The following is a 26107-nucleotide window of genomic DNA, read 5'->3' on the forward strand; positions in this document are numbered from 1 at the left end:
CCTTGTGAGCGAGCACGTCCTTCAAGGATCTGCTGAAGTACCGGAACTCCTTGCCTCTCTTGTGGACCTGGACGCGTTCCCCGTCATACTTCACCTCAGACAGCATTCCGTGGGGACACTTCTTCATCGCCATCTCCACGGACTTGCAAGCTTCCGCCTGTTAATTCGTTATTCGCAACAAATATTAATATTATTAGTTAGGATTATTTAAGAGAGAAAGATCCGCAGCCTATCAATGATAATCCAACAGATGAAAGATGAAAACTGCGAAAGAAAATGGAAGATAGCTCACCAACATTGGTAGAACGGGTGTCATCAAAGAGAGAGCAGCGACTTTTTTGCCGGAAGCCGATCCTGAAGAGGAAGCCGGTCCTCCGGATCTAGATGTCTCCAGACATCTTTTGAGGACATTCACCAAGTCATTGGAGGTCTGGTAGGCGGCGTACGCGTCATCGTGCACCGCTTGCAAGCTGCAATCGCGTTAAACAATCGATCGCACCTCGCAACGTTCATCTTACGACTAGCAGACCTAATTGAAGGTTATTCCTGTACTCTAACTTTTATCATAATGCTTGTAAAGGACACTCACATGTGCTTGGGTCCAGTGTTTATCCTCAGGTCGTGCTTGATCAACCTGATGATCATCTTGAGGTCGTTGCAGGTGCACCTGATGATCGATCAGAGTTAAATATAAACTTTGTGATATTTGTTTCTCAACATTTTTTAGAGAACCAGAATGATTTTAGATTGCAGATGCAATTTGAAACGGCGAGACCATTTGGAGAATTTAGGAGCATCGATGTGCTGTTTGCAAGTTTCCAAGATCGTTAAACAGGAAATTTTTACTTGACTCGTACTGTTCGTAATTGACGCAGATTTAAAGATCTACAATCTAATGATAAAGAAATTCCAGGAGATCCTCATTTACCTAGAGACGATCGAGCGGAAATGCTGCGTCTGCTCGTCTTCTTTGGTCAGGGTCGACAGTTTTGCGAGGAACTGGTCCACCTGATGGCAGAGAGAGAGAGAGAGAGAGAGAGAAATGTATGTTCGCGAGAGTACGATGGTTGCGAGCGATCGATGCGCACGAATCAGCGCGTGATTTATTCCATTTACGACATAGTTGTTTTACAAGAAGGGACACAGGGCTTCTCGTTCCAGGCCCGAAATCCTGGTAAGCCGATCGAGCCCTGAAGAATTCCCCTCTCGTCCGAAACTCTATGCAATCTAATCGCGCGGCCAGATCGATTCTCATTCGAGGCGGAAGCCTGTTTCCCTTGGAGCTATCGAAACAATCAACTTCCACTTCCGCGTATAAACGACGAAAATATAATACGTAGATAATAATATTATGATAAAAAAACAGTTGCAGATTTTTTCGCTGCGAATGAGACAACATTGCGTTATTCAGTTTACCGAAGAAACTAAACCAGAGTGGACAACTAAAAATTGTTACACCATTATTTAAAATATTTTTCACACCATCAAGTTTGTATTCAAGAAATTACTAAATACTTAAATATTCTGATTGGATCAGTTTTATATGCACATAGAACGAAGAAAATGAATGGAAATATTCTAGTTTGGAAAAGTAAAATTTCCAAGATGGAGGATCGCTTTACCTCCTGAAGGGTGAGCACGCTACTGCGAGCTGGGTTCGAGACGACACTCTTCTCGAAGAATAATCGAATGGTCTCGGCCACGTCGCCCTGTGCCAGGTGGTCTAGCATCTCGTTTTCGTCCTGGAGCAGTATCCTGGAGAACAGTTTGACCAGCTGTTTGTTCTGTAGGTTGTAGATCCTCTTCTCGGCGGTTGGTAGCAGCATTCTGCACCAGAGCACCGTGTTGCCTTTGAAACCGTCTGGAAAACGGAGAAGTTTCTTCTCAAAATTCTTCAGCTAGTCTTCAAATTCTCCGTGCTGCTTCTTATAATCAATTAATTGGTTTAACATTCAACCTATCCATCATTAAAATTAGCTACTACATATTGTCTTGTAAAAATAACAACATTGAATTCCCTTGAACCCTTGTATTTTTAAACAATATCGGGCACAAACTTTCTCATCTAATAATATGAACAATTGATCATTTCTACTGGCCGTTAGAAAATTCGGCCCTAAAAAATCAGCAACGCGAGGCTGTCGCTTGGCTAGAGACGAATATCCACGATCAGCGGCCCGGTTTTATCGTGCACAGTTATCGTCTCGGAACTTTCCGCTCGCTCGTTGCATTCCGACGCGACGCGTTTCGCTCGTCGCTCCCTTTTTCCCTTGCGACCACACACGCTGTTTCTTCTCGTTCGAGTCCGAGCTCGACTCGTCTATCGATTCAATCATTGCAGAACGCCGCTCGACGAAACATTCATCAAGGATCCTTTAATAACGGGTCTGTAGCCGAGAATTACATGCGAACTACCTGAAACGAAATTCCTGCGGCTCCGGTATTACAGAGATCATTTCACAATGCTGCGTCTATGAAATCTACCAAGCATGAAAAGTGAGTGATATACAGGGTGTCCCAAGATTCCTGCACATCCCGGAAATGGGAGGTGCAGGAATTTTGGGTCACCCTGTATATAAATCTTGCATTTAAAAATTGGATCAACGCAGGAGCTATCCCCGAATTTCTTTAAAAAATTGATTTATACAAGAACGACCCTCTGGTTTCATTTAAAAAATTGTTCCACGGACAAGCTACACCCGACTTTCTTTAAAAAATTGTTTAACGAAGGAACGACACCAGACTTTCATTTTAAAGAATTGTGCAAGGTAGAAGCTACCCCCGACTTTATTTAAAAAATTGTTTAATGCAGGAACGACGCCAGACTTTCATTTAAAAAAATTGTGCAACGTAGAAGCTACCCTCGAGCTTCTTTAAAAAATTGTTTGATGCAAAAATGATCCTCGACTTTCATTTAGGAAAATTGTTCAACGCAGAAGCTACCACCGAGTTTCTTTAAAAAATTGATTTATACAAAAACGACCCTCTGGTTTCATTTAAAAAATTGTTCCACGTAGAAGCTACCCCCGTCTTTCTTTAAAAAATTGTTTAACTCGGGAACAACGCCAGACTTTCATTTTTAAAAATTGTGCAACGTAGAAGCTACCGCCGTCTTTCTTTAAAACATTGTTTAACTCAGAAACGACGCCAGACTTTCATTTTTGAGAATTGTGCAACGTAGAAGCTACCCTCGAGTTTCTTTGAAAAATTGTGTAATGCAAAAACGATCCTCGACTATCATTTTAAAAAATTGCTCGACGCAGAAGCTACCCCGAGTTCATCTAAAAAAATCGTTTAATCCAGACCCTAGGGTTTCACTTAAAAAATTGGTCAATGTTGCGCCTGAGCTTAAATAAATCAGGTGAACGAATGGACAATCTCGTTGCCAAATCGGTGACCGAGTGACGGAGCTGTTTCTTCCGATAAAATTCGTGGGGGTGGACAAAGTTCATGGCCCCCGATTCCGTCGGTGCCACTGCACACGAAGTGTCGAATATTTTGGCGACAATTTATCTCTCCGCGTCGAAACGTGTGTAAACCGGGTCCAGATAGAGCGATGGACGTTTCGCAATGATTTTATATTCGTCGCTCTAATCTGAAGGCCCGTGCGAGTAGAAATTGTTCTAGTTGCGACAGTTCTCTGATCGAGACACAGGTTCCATTCGTTCTATTTGGACGGATCGAGGAATGCGTCGTTCGACAGACAGAAATTCCATTGATAAATCCCGGCCGCTTCTTTTTCCTGGTTCAATTACTGGGCTGAGTAATTTCTCGGGATGAATCGAAGCAGCGCGCCGACTTCGGAACACTCCCGGTGTCATCTGTCTTCATTAATTACGGCCGATAAGATAACGACCGCGAACCGTCCGGGCCGCCGCGACTCGGTTACAGAATAGGGTTACTGGCCGTTAGAAAGTTCTCGTCTAAATAAATAAACAAGACACCGGCCCATTAGGGTGGTGCTTATTGTTCGACTTTCCGCTGTGACACTCCCTTAATACCTTTTTATTACCACGCTTATATTAGCTTGCTGAGTTGTCGTTGTTGTTGTATGCGTCAAATCTTGTAATCGAATTTTAAACCACTTCCCGATGAGCTAGAGACTTGAAAGTATAAACATAGCTCAGAATTGGATGACAATGCGATATTAAAGAACAAATTAAAAAGAAGAACTGTGCGTTCAGGAGAAAAAAAAGATTTTAATATTAACCGCCACACCTCGTCGCGCGACTCTCGGTTGTACGTGATCGCGTTCAGCGATCCCCACTCCGCGCGCCAGCGCTCCCTACTCCACTACGTGTTCCCACTCCGACTCATCCCCACTCCACTGACCCATTTCGCACCGAAGGAGCTCGGTCAGTGTGGTGTCCCGTTCATTCAGTTCCATTTCGGACAATTTCGGATTCCATCAAGAGACATCGTCTCACGGAGTCATCTCCTCATTCTATCTCGCGTATTTCCATATCTTGCGTGTCTATACATATATATATCTTACTATTTCATACCAGTATTACTATATCTTGCGCTCCATTTAAAAAGACTAAAAAGTAGAAAATAAAAAATATATAAAAAGAACTGTTTACAAACCACGCTTGTATTAAAATGCACTAAAATGGAGAAAATAATTGTTTTTTAGACATTAGTGACTATAAATGAAAGCGTGGAGCGCCCACGAAGATTACGTCAATATAGTCTAGCGCTCCACGCTTTTATGTATAGTCACTAATGTTTAAAAAATTATTTTCTCCTTTCTAGTGCATTTCCATATAAGCGTGGTTTTTAAAAAGTTTTCTTTTCATCCGGGACGGTCGATAGATTTGACGAAAAAATTATAAATCTTTAAATTCTACTACGTGAAATCCAAGTTTTGTAATTTTTTGGTCCAATTGTATATTGCATTTAGAAAGGTTGAAAATTTTTGGTCTACTGAGCAAAAGTTTGTCCAGGTTTAAGAATACAGGAATCTCACACATCTGTATAACTAAGGATCGCTCTACTAATATCCAACTACTATCTAATTTCTCTGTCATTTCTAACGTTTGAAACTGTGCTTCTAGCCGGGGCAACCTGTTGCCGGCGAGCCACGCACCGGTTGCTTCACTGCTCTAAGTTTCACTCTTTCGATTTCTCACAGTCAACGTCGACGATTTTTTATCCTCATTTTTTCGCGAATGGTCACACAGAGGATTCAGTGAGAAAAACTTGCTGCAAACGCTCGAGACGTGCAGTGATTTCGAGAGCAGCGTCTTCACCTAAGCTTCTGCACACGTATTGTAACAATGACTGGGAGATTGTTAACAGTTTGGTTAGTCTAACCCCGGCCAGGCCAAGCCAAATGGTTTCACGGGCCACTTTGATGACACTTTAGGTAAACATGCTTTTAAAAAATGTAATACAAACACAAAATGAATAAAACTTTATCGTTATACTATGATTAAATATAATTGACTCTCGAGTCTTAATTAATGAGATATTTGTTTATCCATTCTTTCACTTAATTTTTGTAAATCTATGTTTATGTTCGACGTTTCACATCTTTTGTTAGCTGGTTTTCTAAATTGGCATTAGTTAGTGAAGCACGTGAAGCACTTTGTAAAGATCTTCGGAAAAAAATGTTTCAACTATCTCGTTAGATGCAACTTATTTAACGTTATCTTGGTCCAACTCTTCGAATTTTCAGAGCGGTACAGTTTTTAGCAAATGTTCAACAAATGTTTACAACTCATTGTGCAAAATATCTCTCGGATGTAATGCAAGTATTGCAAAGATCAATTTTTGATGTGGATGAAAAAATTTGTTTCATTTCATTGTTGCATCGTAACTCAATTATATCAAAGATATCAAATATAGAACAGGAGTTCGTAGTCGCACTTGCGCATTATAACAATGACACTTAATTTATTTAATATTTTTTGTATACATACAACGAGAAACAAAAGTTTCAGTAGAAATATAAAATCGCCCGACGGGCCGCGTGTTGGACAGGCCTGATCTAACCCAACCCATTGAATGATAAACATTGAAACAATTTTTAAAATGAATCTGCTTCATCGATTTTCTCTACTTTTGAAAATGGACATTCTACTATGGAATCCTAATGTGATTTCATACATCTGGATCATTATCAAAATTTAATTTTGTCCAGCTAGAGTCGTGGAAATAGTCCACTGTGCGGCAGATCGGCCACCGAGAATCAGTCGGCGTGTCTGATCATTGCAAAGCCGATTCCACTGGTAATTACGGCGAGTCGTGAGAGGATTCAGTGAGTCAGCTGTGTCCCTCCGTGGAAATTCTGATTGAGGGCCCGGCGAGCACGCTGTCGCGTTATCAGTTATCGCTGTCCGCGGAACTACACTTTGTACGAGTCGGTGGTATCAACTCGGTGACCTCTCCCCCTCTATCGTCCTCCCGCGTTTTCTTCGGCCCATCGATCATTAATTACCACTCACTCTCTCACTCATTCTCTCTCTCTCTCGCCATTTGATCATTCTCTAATCTTACGCATGAAGTCACCTCCGCTTTTGCGAGCGAGCGCCCGTCTCGCCTCGATGCGAAAACGAAAGCGAGCAGATCCCGCGCGCGCGTTCTTCGAGACGCGCGAGAATCGTGTTTACTCCAGCGTGCGGAATCGCGATCTGCCCGTAAACAAAGCAAAAAGAAATTCAATTGGCCGACCCTCGCACCAGCCGCGGTTTTTTCGCCCAAACTATCTTCTCGCCGCGCTTTATCGTCTCTCCGTTTACACTCTGTTTCTCTCTCTCTCTCTCTCTCTCTCTCTCTCTCTCTCTCCTTGTCGCTCTATCTGCCGAAAGAGCGACGGAGATTTCACTTCTCGGAGGAACGCGCGAGAGGTCAGGTCGGCCCTCCATAGAGCTATTGACTGACCGCCGACTTTAGTAAATGTTCCTTGGTAAAATGTGTTGCTGAAAAGAACAATTTTTTCAAAATTGATTACAGAAGGTCATTCTTCAGACTTCCCGATATTTCTGATCTTCAAATCCTAGAATGTAAATGATACAGTATGAAATTGCATCGTGTTTAATCATTCGCGTGTAATCAGTTTTTTAATATTCGTCAGAGTCAGTATAATAATGTTGTCCCTCAACGGTTGTTTCGTTTGAAAAATTAAACGCACACCTGACACTCTTGGCGTCCGCAGAACAAAATCGATAAAAACTACACTTCTGAATTTCTTTAAAAATTCGGTCGACGCATACTTGATCTCTGAGTATCCTCAACAAAGTGTTGAAACCACACCTAACCTTTGGCTTTTCGAAAAAAATCAGTAAATGCAAACGTCACATCTGAATTTCGATTAAAAAATTGTTCGACGCGGACACGATGTCTCAATATCCATAAAAAAATTGTTGAACAGACACCTGACCTTAGGCTTTCCTAAAAAAAAATCACTAAATTCAAACGCCACAGCTGAATTTTGCTTAAAAAATTGTTCGGCGTGGACACGATCTCTCAATACCCTTAAAAAATGGTTGAACACACACCTGACCTTAGGCTTCTCTAAAAAGAAATCAGTAAATGCAAACGCCGCATCTGAATATTGTTTAAATAATTGTTCGACGTGGACACGATCTCTCAATATCCTTAAATGACCTTAGGCTTTCCTAAAAAAATCAGTAAATTCAAACGCCACAGCTGAATTTTGTTTAAAAAATTGTTCGGCGTGGACACGATCTCTCAATACCCTTAAAAAAATGGTTGAACACAAACGTGACCTTCGGCTTTCCTAAAAAAAGCAGTAAATGCAAACACCACGGCTGAATTTTTATTAAATAATTGTTCGACGAGGATACGATCTCTCAATACCCTTAAAAAAATGGTTGAACACATATCTGACCTTAGGCTTTCCTTTAAAAAATCAGTAAATGCAAACGCCGCGCATCTGAATTTTGTTTAAAAAATTGTTCGTCGCGGACACGACCCTTGTCCACCGGAAGCACAGCGATTTTCGGCGCGTCGAAATTGGCAATCGGAATGGCGAGGACAACGGTTGCCGGTCAAAGTATCGTCGATCGGTGACACGTCGACGCAACTGGTGACGATTTATGGTGCCGCGCAGCTGCTCCTCGTGCATTTCTCCGATAATTAAAGTCGAGCAGACGAAATGTCGCCGTCCAATTATTATCGGCGCGCGCGCGGAATTCGTCGGAGTTCTTTGGCTGCGTCGAAGCGAAACCGGCGATCGCGATCTAGTTTCGAAAGGTGGGAGGATTTCGAAAAGTGGGGAGGAGAAGAGCTCTCGGTCCGGTCCACGGAGGGGGCGGAGGTTCTTGACCTAGCGCGAAGATCATCCTCGAGATGGTAACTGTGCCAAGTCGCGGTGACTTTCCGCTCGGCCCGGCGCAATCTATCGAAAAATTCGATCGCGCTCCACTTATCGAACATGAGTGTCCACTGGTGTACAGACGACACCGCTCGCGTAAAAATTCGAAGAAATCTCCGACAGTTGCACACGACAGACAGCGTCCCGTGGCATGCGCCAGTGTGTTAGGCTAGCGTCGGACGTGTTCGTTGGATCATCGCCTTTCAAAGTGCATTCTTCTAGCTGTAATTTGCCGTAAAAAACGCTCGGAAACTCCGTCGGGAACACATTGAAAAAGCAATTTGAAAATTACCAATTTTTGCGATTCATTTTTTCAAAAATTCAATGTGGTTTCGTGGCCGCCGGCAATTTTAACTAGCGGCATCTTGAAACGTAGTCATCTAGCTGTAATTTGCCGTAAAAAGCGCTCGGAAATTCCGTCGGATACACATTGAAAACGCAATTTGTAAATTACCGGTTTCCCCGCCGATTTTGGGCGAGTCACGCTCGTTATGAAGATTTTTCAAACAAACGCTAACAAATACGAATGTTATGCCTTTCTTTTTAAATCAAATAAGATTTGATTCGTATGTAATCAATATTTAAGCATTAAGACAAATCTGGCCACACAAAAAAAGTACAAATTTTCTTTTCCCTTCTACGACATTTTTGGGAATAAAGACGTTTTGGTCGCTGTAACTGCAAAGAAAATGGCGCGGCAAGGGATTAAGCGCGACGCATTTCGACGACAGGAAAATTATGTGATCGTGTTCGATAAAAAAAAGTAGAATCAGCGGCCGAAACTCGGTCGTGGCCGTTGTGGGAGCGTGTGAATTCCTTGAAGCGGCGAAATCCGCGACCTTTGCCTCCGAAGCACTTTCGCTTAACCCGGGAGGAAATCTCATCAGGGAAACAGATGACGTACCGTGTGTAATTATGTTTGGCTGCGTAGATTGCCCCGGAGGGCGTGGCTTAGTTGTCCTAGACCTCGCCGGAGCCGGAACAGTGATCGCCTGGACTTCGTAGTTCTCGGAAATCTATTACATTTTTTCTTGTTTAAATTATTTGTTATTATAGCTATTGGGCAGGGTCAAGGCAAATCCTTTGCTGAAGGTCAAGTGGGCGTGGCTCCGTAGCTCTCGCGCTCATATTCGAATCCTATTATTCTGTAGCAATTTCTGAGATAATCAGGGTATTGTTGACCGACAGAATGTTTTCGTATGTGTTTTCTGATTTTACTGTCAAGTGTTCGACAAGCCCCGTTGCGCAACTAACCCGTTTCCCATCCTCCCCCGTGCTACGTCGAATCTCCGAAGCTTGTATCAGGTCGTTAAGTATGAAACTTGACAAATAAAACACAAATTTCAAACACATTTGTCAAGTTTCATACTTAACGACCTGATAGAACCACGAAATCTCGTTTGCGGTTCCTAAACAATAATATTTATCCAGTCCTAAGCGTCGATAACGATTGCTCGCGCGACGCAGAGCACGCGAATGCCCTTCCTGTAATCGAACCGTGGGAGATAAAGCCGCCATAGCGTTCCCGAATCAAGATTTAGCAATACGAAATCAATATAACTCTTATAACCCAGCATCCAATGTTGTGTCACCCTTCTGGTGCCACAGAAGACTCACAGTTACGGATGGGATCAAGTACCTCGCAAACAGATTCGAACTTTGATTGATTGAATTCGAACTCCCTATAAGTACTTCGAAAAACAGAAATGGTACTCCGAAGTATATTCGAACCTCTGTCGGACAGTTCCGAATCTTTTACAAGCACTTTGGTAAACGGAAATAATACTTGCAAGTATATTCGAATCTTGGTCGAACAGATTCGAAACTTTTATGAGAATATCGTACCGGAAATTCTCTGATTTTTCCAATCATTATTTTTTTTACCTTTAATATCAATTATGTTGTCCTCTAATGCATCATTTAATTCAACATGTATGACTATAATTTCATAATCTATCGGAAATATTATTCTAAATAGTTACGAATTTAATAACGATAGTGCTTAAAACCTACCATGCAGTTCTGATTTCCAAGATTCGAGTACTGCTTGTGAAAGATTCGATTCCTTTCAACATCGAAGAACTTGTAAGTACTCATTCCGAGGTTCGATATCAATTTGTATAAAATGAATACTTTTCAAATAGAATCATTGAAACATTATTGCTTTTACGGAGTAACCGAAGCCCATGAAATGAAACTTGGTTATTGAAATTGACTCGGATTCATGAGTACATATTGAACTTGATCCCATCCCTACGCATAGTCTTCACCCCATTTATAATGTCCTAGAAGGAAAAAGAAAATTTATCTCGTTTTAATCCCCGTATTTTCGGCAATGGTTAAATATTGATAACGGAAAAATAGAATTTTATTTCGATGTGTCCAAAATAAATGCATATTTAGAATATTATTTTGTCACTCCCCGATACGTGTGGTTAGTAAAATTGTAAAAAATTATTAATTGTAAAAAGCAGCGTTTTTTAATAATTTCACGTTGATCGATTTGCTCCATTTACATTTAAACACCCAGTATGCAGAAACAAAACCTTAACATTCAAGTTGTTTATAAAAGAAAAAGCGAATCGTTCCTTTGCGATACGAATATTGATTTATTATATTAGGCCAGCGTGTTTTTCACTCTTCCGAATAACGTCGTTCAGTTGAGACGTGCATTTGTATTATGTTATCATAATGATTGTGTTCCTAATAAATTTTCTTTGTTCAAAGATCTTCTACAATGATATTATATTAGAAATCTCCCACATTTCAAATAACGTTTCTTAATAACGTCCCCGTATAAACAAGTAACTTGTTTAGCATTCGCGACGATTGAATCGCACAGATAACGCCCAGAAATCGAGAATTCACTACCCCAACCGTCGATCCGTCGATCCACGAGGAAAATCGATTGTATAATACGAAATACTCGGTGAAATTGCGCGAGAATCGATAAGGGAGACGAATTGTGTTACCAAATTGTTGTAATCTCTCGCTTTGATTGAACAGAGACAGAGAGAGCCGCAACGCGAGTTCGTCAGCACTCGATTCACACAGGTCTCTCTCTGAGTGAATGAACGAGAGCCGATTCTCAACGAATCGTGCGCGTCACTTATTTTTGGGCGACAACGATAAACGGTCTATCTCTATGAATTTTCGGCGCCGGCGGCTCGCGCTAGCCCGATAATTTCGAGATTACTATAATTATCGGCCGCCTTTTTTTACTTGCTGGCGAGAGGTCACCCAGAACCGGCTCTCGTTTTTATCAGGAGGCACTCGCGACCTCTCTCGGATCGATTCGCGAACGAGGGATCAAGGACTGGAGGATCCGTCCTGCCGTAGTTGCCCAGAGGGCAAATTTGGCCATTGGGAAAAACTAGAGTTCTCTGTAGTCGTTCCGACTGTTCTCCGCAAGTATCTAGCAAACCAAGGACAAAGTTGTTCGGAACGATGACTTTGGTATCATATTTCAAGGTCATTGAACTCGATGAAGAATGCCCCATTGTATAATAATTACCTAGAAATTGTTTCTGTCAATTAAACTTCTCTCTTCACTGGTCCTTACAAGTTGCAAGTCATTTCCCGATATTCTAAATTCCACTACAACCTTTATTTGTTGAACCCACCTATAGTGGGTACAAAGTATTCGTACACCTTTTAAAAACTAATAACCTTTTTGTAAATGTACCAAACGACCTCGTTTTTTCTAATCAATCAGAAGCATTGGTTTACGAAATGGTATGCAAAAAAGATTTTCCTAAAATTATAATTTATAAGGTTACATGCAAAAATAAGAAAGGCATGTTGTAAAACTTGTTTATTTGGGTCCTTAATGTGAAAATTTAAAATGTATGTTTTGTAGATCTATATTATTTATACACATGTTGATAATTTCATTGAAATCGATTAATATACACACGAGGTACAAGTTATTTCGTAAACCACTGCTTCTAATTGATTATAAAAAATCAGGTCGTTTGGTACAATTACAAAAGAGTTATTAGCTTTTAAAAGGTGTGCGAATACGTTGTACACCCACTGTATTTTTATCATAAATGCAAAAGATTTAGTAATTACTTAAGGTTTACGATTAAACACAATAAAAATCGCTCGTCTCCCAATTTGAGAAGAGCGATTCTGTTTTAAACGTTGCGCTGCTCGATGGATCACGCGAGTCATTGTGCGTATCCGTTTCGAGTCCTATATCAGAAGAAAACCAAAATAAGCGTTCGTAAATTGGCGAAAAAGAAACGAGCCCGATGAAGAAGAAGCTCACGCGGTTCTATTGGGTTGGCAAGAAAGTAATTTCGATATTTTAAGGTGAAATAGAGCCCAATATTTTTAAACAAGCAATGAACTTTAATGAATAAGATATTTTCCCTTTTGTTCGATGATCTTTTGTCAAAAAGAATAAATAAGAATATATTTTACTGATGAAAGTTCGTCGCTTGAATAAAGAAATTCGATTTTATTTCACCTTAAAATAGCGAAATCTCACTTTCTTGCCAACCCAATATTTACTCGCTGTTGTTATCGCTGTATGATTATTTATTGCGGTGACACAAGCGTCGCGCGGGAAAACGCAGCAGCGAGATTTCTGCGCAACTTTTCGCAAGAATTCGGCGGTTGTGCTTATGCTCGTGCTCGGAAATCGTTGTTGTATGTATGCGATGTAGATACGAGATCTCCAGGCAAACGTTTACATTGAAACCGACCCGCGTCATAGATCCCCGGGCCGACGTGCTGCGTCACGAGTCGTCATTGGTCGATCTGTATCGTCGTCGATCATCGACGGGTTAGCCCCGCCCGCTCTCAATCATTGCGCGCACGATCATTCTCTCCGGAGGAAATCGAGGAAAATTCGCGGAAAACTGCAATGGCTCTTTCTGGTCGCGAACAGACGCAATTCGCGAAACGCTCTACCTTTGGAGGTCAATTAACACTTACGGAACACGAAAAGTAGCAATTTTGGATTATTTTGTGAAAATAACAAGGATATATTCAGTTAAATTTAACTATAATATACAGCGAGTGTAAAAAGTATTCGAACGCTCTTCAAAAAAAGAATAACTTTTTTATAATTGTACCGAAGGACCTGATTTTTTATGATCTATTAGAAGCATTGGTTTACGAAACGATATGCAAAAAAGATTTTCCAAAAATTATCATTTACAAGGTTAGATGCAAAAATATGCATTTTTAAAAATTCTTTTATTTTGGGTACCTAGTGAAAATTTAAAATATTTGTTTTGTAGATCTATGTTAGTTATAGATATACTGAAAATTTCATCGAAATCGGTTGACGCAGGAAAAAACGATCGAAAGTTGTGTAAAACTATGATTTTCATAATTTTTAACCGCCTGTGAGTCGTGTGAATCTTAATCGATTTCGATGAAATTTTTAGCATGTGCGTAACTACTATACATCTACAAAACATATATTTTAAATTTTCTTTAAGGGCCGAAATAAAAAAGTTTTAAAAAATCCCTTTGTTAAATGTTTTTTGCATATCGTTTCATAATCCAATGCTCCTAATTGATCATAAAAAATCAGTTCGTTGGGTACAATTATTATATAATACAAAAAAGTTATTCTTTTTTAAAGGGCGTACGAATACTTTTTACACTCACTGTTCCGATGATTGTAAATTTAAAATGTAGGACCTGTCAAAAGGACCTGTAAATCAATTTTTTGTAAATTCCTCATAGAATCTTCTTGTCGTAGGATACTGTTTTATGTTTATTTGGACGCGATGAACCTGTTAAATTAGTTAATTCGAAAGTTCGCGAGATACTCTGAGAATCGAGAAATGCGTTCCTGAATAAACGTGATAATTAATAAAGTTTCTGCAATTAAGTTCGCTAGCGATTATTGAAACGCAAGGTCCATCGGCGAATATTGAGTACATTGAACGGCGGCGGACTGTTTTAAAGTAGCTGAATTTTTAACTCTGGCACTAACTTTGAAATTTATTCAGGGTTCCAAAGTTATCGGGGCAATAAAAAGGTCAACCACGCTCTGAGAAAATATCGTCAAAAATATGCGTGTACGAAAAGTTTGCGATTCAAGCTGCTTTTGCACTGTGATTCGCGGATGAATGGTGGCCGAGAACTTATCTCTTATTTTGATAATGTTAACAAGACAGAAATACATGTTAACGGTATTCTTAAATTCATTGAATCTCTTCTGTTATGTATTTCACCTGCTCGTGGCGTGCGTATACACGCTACCGTAGCACTATAAAAAATAACAAGTAGCCTAAGGACTTCATCCGAAATTAGAGGACATCAACTTTCCAAGATCATTGCAGAAAGAAGCAAATTTATGTAAATTTTTATGTTCGAAGATTCTCTGAAATATCCACAGGGTCGCTAAGAAGTGTTACCTCAAATTATAAAAAGACCCTAACTTTTACAATTTACAATTTCACTAACCACATGTCGAAGAGCGCCAACTCTAATCTTCACAAACACAAGCACTCTGAATTATGACAAAAATGGGTAGCTGCAATTCGACACGGTGTAAATATTTAAATAATCGACCAGCATCAACGTACTACTTTTTACCAAGTAAAAATGCATAAAAGAAGAAGAAGAACGTTCTCAAGCGCCTGCTACATCATACAACAAATACAGACAATTTTTATTTCGCATAAAAGTCTAATATCGCGACCACAATATTTTTCAATCATACAGACACTTGGTTTAGCATTAATCGTCGGATGATCGCCGGAGGAGATCCGCGTAAATGAAAAGCGAAGGCGATCGGGATCGTTGGTGGGGGGTTGAGAGTAAAAGTGGGGGGGTCGAGGGTGGTCGCGAATTAAAAGGGGAGTGGGGGAAGGGTCGTGATAATTGAGGATCCGCGCGAAATTAAGGGGGAGGGGTAAATCGCGCGCGCGGATACCGACAGGAGACATCGGAGGGAGCGAGAGGGGGTGAGAGTGAGTACGAGAGGAAAGAGAGGGGAAAAGAGAGAGAGAAAGACAGGGGGAGAGACGAGAAGGAGAGAAAGAGTGCGAGCCGTCTGGAGCCAAGCTGGCTGCACGAGAAGGGGCTCGACATCGGCGTTTACAAACCGCAGTCGATTAGGTGGGGGACTCTAAGCTTATAAGACTGCGAGCACAGCCCCCCGGCTGACCAATAGTCGCGAAACCAATAGTCGTGATTGCGTGGCCAGTGTCGCGTGCAGATTAACTCTTAATTAGCTCGTGCTACGCGTGCCCCTGCGCAATAAGTCGAAACCGACCGCAAGAAAACGATCGCGAACCGATTGAAATCGAAATCGAAAGCTAACATTTTTTTTGAGGAAGAAGAGAGTTGGATCGTGAAGGACTCAGTGGTGATAGAGTGACAGTAAGCGTGGTGGTAACAAGGGACCGAGGGAAAAGGTCGAAGACGATCGACTTCGTCGTTGACGAAGCGAGGGACACTGTACAGTGCAACAACCGACTGGTTCTAAGGAAGAGTCCGAGGGATAATAATCAGGAGAACGACTTCGGGCTGCTGTGAGTATCCATTCAATTCTCTACGTATCTCACGCTTTGAATCGATCGGATTCGATCGATCCGAGGCTCTTGATTCGGCGATTAATCGGCCGCGGATCTTTATGCGCAATAAGTCTTTCGACATCGATCGCAGGAAACAGGAAACGAGTAAACGTTTCTTTGTTTGTTTAACCATTTTGCTGAGAATAGTAGATCGGTACTCTTGAACTCTTTGTTTCTTTAATAATTTTGATAAGTTGTAAAGAGTAGATTCTCTGTTTCTTTAATAATTTCGATAATTATTAATATTATTTGAAATTTCGTGATTGTGAGGTGAGAACGTGATAAATATGGAGATGTCCTTGAGGGATTATATCAAGATTTGTCGGTATTATCCTTGTTTATCGATTTCAATTTCTTGCTTAGAGGGATTTAGTAAACATATAATTAACAATATGCAGGAATGTTGAAAGGAAATTGAATTCAATTTTTCTTCCACTAAAACGCCTACTTTGATTTGATAGAATTTTTTTGATAGGATTTGATAGAAAAGCTAACTTCTCTTTCGAATAAAACCTCTTGTTTTACAATCAAGGGTGCTACAATCGTTGAATAATTCATCGAGCAACCCCCGATTATTCATCGTCGATTTTTTCGAGGAATATTCAATGAAGTGTTATAAATCATTTAATAACCCGTAATCTCGATAATAATTAGATGATTAAAAAGAAGTGTGGGGAAGAAGAGCAACTACAGAAGGTTGACATTAAATTAGTTAGTGGTCTAAGTCGAAGTTTTAAGAAATTTTGAAAAGAGTTTATCAGTTATTTCACATTACATTATTTTACACTAAATTAATGTAAACTAATTCAATTTTTTTACGATATTGTCAAAAATGAACTGTTGACAGTCCTTGTTATTTTAACATTATATGGAATTCATTTAGTGTTAATATCCTTTTCCTTTATAAATGCCTCGAAACAAGAAATATATGATTTAGACCACTTTCACAATTACGGGCACATATGTTTCTATGTTGCTGAGAATTTCAACGATTTCCAAAATTTCGACATACTCGGCTCTCGTGCACGAAGCCAAGCTTCTTTGAGACGGTGCAGCGGAAAGTTTCGCGAGGATGCAGAATGATGCACACTGGGTCAAGACTATGACGCGTAGAAAGAATCAACGGGCTGCAATCTGTGCCGTGTCAGAAGTTAACTCGCGTACTGTTTCTACGAAAACAATTTCTCGCGGAAATCCTATGGTGACCGTCGGTCTCGCCGATCAGTCGATCGATTTGCCAGCAACGACATTTGCGAAAGTTGGTTGAAATCATTAATCATTAATGATCCAGATCAGTTGCACGGTATATGAGTCACCTTGGAATTCTTTTTAATCCGTCAACAATTTTAAAAGATAGAAAATTTCGTATCTACATGCAACTTTATTTTGGACCAATCTCAAAATATTACAAATTAATAACACATTAACACTAAACCTACCACTGCTAGCCCTACGACCGGTTTTATATTTTTCATTCTACAATTATTGAAATCGTGAAGTAGCTCACGCAGAAATTGATTCGATCAATTTCTTTATCCAAACGCATATTGTAATAGAAATTGTACAAAATATAAATAGATATAAATAAAACATTTTAATCGTTTTCAGTGCTCGATAGATTTAACGTTAAAAATATCAATTCAGAAATTAACCAAACTCAATATTACAGTATTAAATAATTATTTGGCACTCGTTATAATGTCTGAGAACATTTTTTTATATCAATCAAGAGAATATCTGTTCCTGTTATAGACAAGACTCTGATTTTTCAATTTTATTAACTCCATTGAAACCAGAAATTTTAATCTCGGGAATTATTTGTGATATCTGTTCTCGTTAAAGCTTATATTGTGAGAACTGTTTTTTTTGAGAAGGTACCACAGGTAATCAATTCCGTTGTAGCTGATAGAAAACATTCTGGAACTTTCTCAGAGCTCGATACTATAATAATTTTCAAGCTGGGTAACAAGTCGCCCGGGAATCGGGAGGGTACTAGAGGGGGACACAGGGGTCGTGGAATCGTCCCCTGCCGCAGGAATTGCCGGCCGGGGGTGCCAGATAACCCGGTAAAAATCTTCCACTAGCCGTGGAATCCGTACGGCGTTCTCGTTTGATTAATGGTTTCCTTGTATCCGATTCCGGTATCGTATTTGTTTGAGCTCTCTGCGGAAAGAAAGAGTGATCTTTCTCTCTTTTTTTCTCTCGGCGAAGAAAAAGAGGCGACCAAACAAGGGGACGTGGAACGCGTCTAGTGTGTTTACATGGGAAGCGCACCCGATAGTCCATCGATAGTTCTCCTGCTAATTAGTCTAACCATTTTTCCCCGAACACTGAGGGAATCGCTCTAAACTTCCGCTAAAAAATTCACCTCGACACGATTCCTTACCTCCACGGACGACCTGAAGGGAACGGAAGGGTTGAAGAAGACAGGGGCTGATTGTATCCGAAAAACAGAGACGGAACTGTGGTATATAATTTTTTGTTTCTACAGGCCTTTGTTTTCGAAAAAAAATACGCTTAAAAAGTGTTGGCGAAACGGCTGATCGTGGCTGGCAGTTTCTACTTGTTTGCGCCACTCGGAACATGTGGACGGTTGCACTTTCTGCGAGTATATAGAGCTTAATATTATATTATTCAGTCTCGTATGTTATATGGAGGATTACGTTTATTAGTTTAATTGTCCATGTCTTCCGAATGCTCTGAACTATTTGTTGTTATGCTGAATTATTTGTCCACTATAACACATGTTAATCTGCACAAAGCGTCAATGACCTTGAAAATCTAGGGAGGGGAAAGGACCTTAAATAAAAAAATCACAGACAACAATAATATCCGAAGATATTAGCCAATCCATGTGAAACGAAACACACTGTATACGTATAATATGAAAATCATACACAGTGAGTGTAAAAACTTTTTTGTAATTGTACCAAACGACCTGATTTTCTCTAATCAATTATAAGCATTGGTTGACGAAACGATATGCGAAAAAGATTTTCCGAAAATTATAATGTACAAAGTTAGATGCAGAAATAAAAAAGGGATTTTTTAAAACTTTTTTATTTGGGCCCTCAATGTGTGTGTGCGTGCGTAAATTAAAAATATTTGTCTTGTAGTCTCTATAATAGTTACACAGATGCTGAAAATTTCATCGAAATCGATTAACATACACACGAGGTACAAGCGGTTAAAAATTGTGTAAATCGTAGGTTTACACGACTTCGATGAATTTTTCAGTTTGTCGACCGGTTTCGATGAATTTTTCAGCATGTGTGTAACTACTGTAGATCTCCAAAACATATATTTCAGATTTTCATTGAGGGCCCATATAAAAAAGTTTTACAAAGATGCCTTTTTTATTATTGCATGTAACCTTGTAAGCTATAATTATTTGGAAAATCTTTTTTGCATATCATTTCGTAAACTTCTAATTGATTAGAAAAAATCAGGTCGTTCGGTGCAATTCTAAAAAAGTTGTTCTATTTTAAAGGGTGTACGAATACTTTTTACACTTACTGTACACAGAACAATAAAATCATACAAATAGAATAGATTATACATAGAAAAAAAAATGTTGGGTGGGAAGAAATGTTTGGTTTTCGAGTTAAAATGGCCGCGAGTGTAGAGGGTTAACGACGCGATATTCTTCCGAAAATGTTTAAGAAATTACCAGAGGCGCAGAGGATCGCCTCGAGAGCCTGGATCAACGTTCAAAGTCTTTCCCGATCGGATCTACAGACGTGTCGCGTTCGTAAGCGCCGAGGAAAGAGAAAAAGAGAGAAGGAGAGAAGGAGAAAAAGAGAAGCCCCGACCGAATTTCGTAATGTTCCGGAGGGGTCAAGGTTTCCGCGACTCCGGCCGCCACGGCTTTGTGAATTGGCAGCGGTCGCGATTACATCGCGCACGAGCCTACTCTCAATCGATTGTCGCGCGATCTTTTCGTTTCGCATGTTCGATCTCGTGACTCGCCGAGAAATGTTTCTTCTCGTTGGCAGATTAGCGGCTCCTCGGCCGCCTGTTGCCTGCATCTTTCGAATGTTCAGCGATTCCTTATCGTTTTGTTCTTCGTTCGCTTCCTGTTCGCGTTTTCCTATTTCTGTCAAACGACTGCCTCGATAAGAATATTTTCTCGAGGCTAATTCGCTCGGCAAGGATCTCTCGATTTACATAAGCTCGCAATTAAACGATGATTCAGAATTTTTGAATGATCGCCGCTCTGTATTTTCCACGCTGATACCGGCTTATTTATATCTTATTTGTACGCTGATTTTGTTGCTTTTATAAGTTTCTTCTTGTTTGGCTCGGGCCTCCGTTTTTCGAAGTAATATAAAAGCAGACAGTACAGTTATATCGGTGCGATTCTTCGGTGAAGTTACAAATCATTTTACCACGCTTATATTAGCTTGCCGAGTTGTCGTTATTGTTGTTGTTGTATGCGTCGAATCTTGTAATGGAATTTTTAACCACTTCCCGATGAGCTATAGTCTTGAAACTTTAAGCATAGCTGAGAACTGGATGACAATGCAACATTAACTCGCTTTCTTGTCTGTCTGTTCGTTATTAAAGCATACAGGCATTTTGTCTTGAAAAGAAATATTAGATCGAGTTGAAAAATCGAAAAGCGCAATCTGCAACTTATTACGCAAGATAATAATAAGGAGTGTAGAGAGTAGCTGCTGTTGAGAAATTTTTTCAAGAGCTGATTTCACCCCTAATTGACCCCATCGTCCATTAATGAACATACAGAAATCGCAATACTCACCGCCCGTAGATCCTTTGGTAAACATCCTTCTGACAACAGCGGTTTTTTCGGTGTAAGCATCCACCCTTGCTATTTTCTCGCACACCTTTTGGAATTCCTCGAAGGAGTCGTCCCTGCTAGGCGCTGAAGGATCCTTCTTCGATCGATCCTCGCTCGAGGATCCTGGATCCTCCTTCTTAATCATTTTCGGTTTCTTCTCGTTGTCTTTGGCCGGCGTCATCTTGCGCTTTTTCGGGGAGTCGTCGTTCTTCAGGGAATTGTCATTCTTCGTCAGGGAATTGTCGTTCTTCTTCGCCTTCGGTGTTTTAAACGGCGCTGAAAATCAATGTAGACAATGTTTATTTTCTACTAGCTTTTGCCCGCGGCTTCGCTCGCACAGAAAACCGTTTAATGCCCTCGGAAATTGATATTGTTTCTCCATATAAAACCTTTTAACCCCCAATTCATCCCTATAGAGTTTTAATTTTGTCATGCCGCCATCTTAGATTTCAAAACCCCTTTTCACCCCCTTAGGGGATTAATTTTTTAAAATGTCGAAACAGATGTTTGATTAATTATATCAAAGAGCATTAAGTCCAAGTTTCAAGCAAATCCGACCACGAACAAAATATTCCTCATACAAACGTTGCAACCACTTTTCACCCCCTCAGGAGTTGAATTTTTTAAAATGCCGAAACAGGTGTTTGATTAATTATATCAAAGAGCATTAAGAGCAAGTATGAAGTAAATCCGACCACGAACAAAATATTCCTCATACAAACGTTGCTACTCCTTTTCACCCCCTTGGGGGTTGAATTTCGAAATATCCTTTCTTATCCCTTGTATATATCATAAAGGAAACCTCTGTGCAAAATTTCAGCTTTCTAGGTCCAAGGGTTTAGGCAGGGCGTTGATCAGTGAGTGAGTGAATGAGTCAGCACTGCATTTTTATATATAGAAAAAAGATAAAAATCCGGAAAACAGTTGCGTATTTCGCAGTTTCTCGCATAATTTGGAAAGAGTTATTCAATAGAAAAGAAGTGGTTTACAGCTAATTGTCGAGGATTAAGCATTGAACGTAGTAGGTTAAGAGGATCAGAGAGCGATCGAGATAGATCGCGATTGTGGGATTAACCGGTGGAGCGAACAAAAGGTGTACAACAAATAATGTGGACGTAATCTAGCGTGAATAGTAGTCATAACGCGGATTGGCGGGAGAGAGCGTTATTTCGCGGGACCGTAAATCATCGCGCACAGACCGATCGCTCTAATAGGCGATAATACTCGATAGATGATTTATGGGGATACAATTTGTACGTGCGCGCGATTCAATTGCAACGGCAATTAAAACCGTCTTAGCACTCTCGCTTTCTCTGTCTCTCTCGTGGTTATTAAGCCGATAAGACGAGCAGCTCCCGGACGGAGAGGAACGCCACGCTGGAAATTACTCGAATTTGTTTATCTCGAGAGAGACACGCGAGCAGAAATGTTATCGGGAACACCAAAGGGCACCGGTCGCTCATTGATCCCGCGAGGAAAGAAACTACTGTCCCCGCGATGCAACGAAAATATAAATCTTTGGCGGCGGTTCATGCGAGGAAGAACAATTAGAGACAATTCAGACGTGCGTCCAGTCATTTACTCGCTCGTTTTTCACTGTGGGGCGTCGAAATCGCCGACGGCCGCCATCTTGTCGCTGCCCGAAACAATTTTAACAACTAGAAGAACGTAATGTACAGCGAATTGTAGTTTCTGATTTTTCAAAGATTGGTAAACTCGTCGCTAACTCCTCACCGATTTCAATGACGAATTTCAATATGTTGTCAAAAGGTCACCATTCTGAACAACATTTCCCTTCAAAGTTTTTGGAATTCCAATAGTTTGATAGAGGGGAGCTTACCGGAAGCCTCGAATTCCTCAATCTTCTGCAGGATCGTTTGCTTGTCCTCGTCGCAGAGGTTCAACCAGCCGCTGATGTCCTCTTCCGGGTCGTCGATCCGCTTCGTGGTGGCTCTCTGCTTCGCGAAAACCTCGAACAAGCAGGTCAGATGATGCCAAGCCTTCATCTTGCCGTCCCCGAACGGATTCGACATCAACTTCGCGATTCTGACTGTATCCTTCTCGATGGGACACTTGCATTTCTTGCATTTCGCGCGGCCAGTCTTCGCCCGCTCCACTGCAAACGGTTTCTCCTCTTCCTTCTCTTCGTCGGACATCCTTCGACCAAGTCTGGAACCCTTCAAAATCGTTCGCAATTGTTAATTATGCAAATATCATAGATATATATTTTATTTGCATTTACATTCAAATATTCAGTTAGAGGAGCAAAACTGATCACACACGCTTTAAATCCGAATAACTTTTTTATGAATGGACCAAACGACTTGAATTTCTCTGTATGGCTAGAAGAATCAGTTTAGTAAATGACGTCTTGAAACTATGGTGAAAAAATGCATTTGGTCGGAATTGTGAAAAACAATAGTAAAAATTGATGTTTACGACTTTTTCAGCTGGACCAATAACGAAAATTTTAAAAATGTGTTTGGTTATACGCTTTGAGAATTTCATTGAAATTGGTTAACTGGTTTACGAGTTATGAGCGATCAAAAGTGGTAAGAAGCCGAAAATTTGGGAAAATTGTAATTTTTACCACTTTTGATCGTTTATAACTCGTGAACCAATTAACCAATTTCAATGAAATGTTCGGAGTGTATATAATTTATACCAGTTGACGAAACACATCATTTGAACTTTCGTTATTGGCCCAGCTAAAAAAGTTGTAAACAAAAATTTTTACTATTGTTTTTCACAATTCCGACCAAATGCATTTTTCCAATATATTTTCCAGACGTCATTTACTAAACTAATTCTGTTAGCCTTACAGAGAAATTGAAGTGGTTTGGTCCATTCATAAAAATCATCTTTCGATTTGAAGTGTGTGTGATCAGTTTGGCTCCTAACTGTATTTTCTTTGCATTTACATCCAAATATCATAGACGTATTTTCTTTGCGAGTTACATTCATATTTGAAAATAATAATTTATGTACATATAAACTTTCCGAACGCTTTCTGTGGCGAATGCGAGAAAATGTTCTAGGCGAGTTTGTTAAGTCTTAAAGAAACTATTGTGCTTTAAAAATCGCCCGAAACATTTTTTCCTCCGAGCAATAATTGATCTGAAACTTTCTGGTGACTCCAGACTGCGTCGGTCTAACCATCGGCCGACTTTTCTACTTGAACCGTCCGCGAACGCTCGTCGTATCACTGATCCACCGACTCTGTGCACCTAGCATGTAACACGTGTAGTCTGCAAGACAATTTTTTGGTACATTTGTATTCCCAAATAATTGAAGTCGGATCAAATCCATGAAACTTTTGAGTTTTAAAAATAAACTTTCAAACTCATTGAAAAATAATTAATCCTTTTTATTTGGTCCAGGACATTTTTGAAACAACAAAAAGGTGAAATAGAATACTTTTCCAGTTTTTAACGATTTAATGATTGCTTCAAATCAGTACAGCAATTTTTAGTGGTCACCATTCGAATGCAAAGAATTAAACCCTTCAGGAAGCTGACAGAACGAGCCTAATTATTTTGTACTGATCACCTGCTGATGAAGCGTACATGTGTCGTGGAAGAAGCTCGAGGAGGATATCCAAAGCGGAAAGAAATCCTCCTCGGGTTAATCCGCTCGAAATGAAAAACAAACGGCGTCGCAGATACTTCGCTGCTTGTTCCTTCCTGAGAGATGTGTGGAAAGGCGAAGGGAAATGAAGGAAAGGACGAGCGTTTCCGGCTCAGTTTTCGCAGCCGCGACGACTTCTCGGAAGAAGCAGGTCTAACATAAGACGATATTCGAATTACTTTTTAACACTATACTTCGGAGACCTAATAACAGTAATTGCACAAACCAATTTTTTTCTAAGTGCATAAAATGAATAAATGAAATTTTGAAAGGTGGGAAGCATATATACATATATATAAATTACTAGTGAAAGAAACAAATATCTATATAAAGATCCTGTACCTTGAAATTGATGCACAACATTTTAATCTTGCATGAAGATCCACATCGAAAATTTTAAAAAGTGAAAAGAATGAATGTGCTTAACTACATTACTGTTTTCAACATATTTAAATTATTAATGAAAGAATCAAATTTCTATTCAGTTTCTGTGTACATTGAAATTGATGCACAAAATTTTAATTTTGCAAGAAGATCCACATTGAAATTTTAAAAAGTGAAAAGAATGAAATTGCTTAACGACATTACCGTTTTCAACATATTTAAATTATTAATGAAAGAATCAAACTTTTATGTAATTTCTGTAACTTGCAGTTGATGCACAAAATTTTAATTTTGCAAGAAGATTCACATTGAAATTTTAAAAAGTGAAAAAAATGAAAGTGCTTAACGACATTACTGTTTTCAACATATTTATAAATTATTATTGAAAGAATCAAATTTCTATTCAGTTCCTGTACCTTGCAATTGTTGCACAAAATTTTAATCTTGCAAGATCCACATTGAAATTTTAAAAAGTGAAAAGAATGAAAGTGCTTAACGACATTACTATTTTCAACATATTTAAATAATTAGTGAAAGGAACAAATTTTTATGTAATTTCTGTACCTCGCAGTTAATGCGCAAAATTTTAATGTTGCATAAAGTAGAAATTACGATTGATTGGATCGAATCGAATTCGCACCGATCCGAAAAAGGTAATCGTTTCGTTTTCGAGACGCAAAACCGCGGATCCGCCATTTTGCCGGGCGTGCGATTCGCCACGAAGAACGCGACCAAGAGAATCGACGGCGATAAGAGGCAGTGTCGTTAATTGAACGACCGCGATAAGCGGCGAGGGGCTGTTATTGTCAATTAACGCGCGGCGATTGGTCGGGATCGACGTCGTCGCGCGTCGCAACGCTGGCAAACAATGGCAGAAGGCCGTCGGATAGCGTTGCACATCGTCGCACATCGTCCATCAAATTCTATCGACTTCTCCGAGATCCACGATCATTCTAAACAATTTTGTCCCTTTGACTTCGACTTCATTTTCAAGCTCGCATAATTTTTCACGGCCTCGGCACTCGTGTATTTCGCTCGTCTGACCACCGGCGGACTTATACTACTTGCTCGGACTACTCGAGAACGATGCGACGTATCCGAACAGTCGCAGAACCCAGAAAAACATGCAAGTAATGCAAAAATATTTCTTCACAGGATGATAGTTTATTCAATGTTATCTCTTTGGTTTAATTGGTTTAATAATTTAATTCAATGGAATTGTTAATCGTCGAATTTTGTTGTAAACGAATATGAAGAAACGTAACTGATAATTAACTGTCATCATGCAATGGAATTGTTAATCGTCGAATTTTGTTGCAAACGAATATGAAGAAACGTAACTGACAATTAACTGTCATCTTGCAATGGAATTGTTAATCGTCGAATTTTGTTGTAAACGAATATGAA

General features: G+C 39.9%; 2 protein-coding genes across 2 annotated transcripts in view; one reads left to right on the forward strand and one right to left on the reverse strand.

Moving 5' to 3' along the window:
• The window catches only part of Dnalig3 (DNA ligase 3), a 52107-nt gene that overhangs the window by 5383 nt on the left and 20617 nt on the right, over positions 1-26107 (reverse strand). Inside the window, exons 2-8 of the mRNA XM_076434245.1 lie at positions 22530-22866; positions 20651-20965; positions 1623-1861; positions 929-1008; positions 590-667; positions 293-470; positions 2-157 (exon numbers count right to left, since the gene is read on the reverse strand). Coding sequence (XP_076290360.1) covers positions 2-157; positions 293-470; positions 590-667; positions 929-1008; positions 1623-1861; positions 20651-20965; positions 22530-22845 — 1362 coding nt within the window. The 5' untranslated portion in view covers positions 22846-22866. The remainder of the gene's footprint in view (position 1; positions 158-292; positions 471-589; positions 668-928; positions 1009-1622; positions 1862-20650; positions 20966-22529; positions 22867-26107) is intronic.
• Positions 15468-26107, forward strand: part of LOC143213926 (uncharacterized) — a 30474-nt gene continuing 19834 nt past the window's right edge. Inside the window, exon 1 of the mRNA XM_076434291.1 lies at positions 15468-15846. The gene's annotated coding sequence lies outside the window, so the exon portion shown is untranslated. The remainder of the gene's footprint in view (positions 15847-26107) is intronic.

Source organism: Lasioglossum baleicum, chromosome 12 (assembly GCF_051020765.1).
Source record: "Lasioglossum baleicum chromosome 12, iyLasBale1, whole genome shotgun sequence".
NCBI classification, from domain to species: domain Eukaryota; kingdom Metazoa; phylum Arthropoda; class Insecta; order Hymenoptera; family Halictidae; genus Lasioglossum; species Lasioglossum baleicum.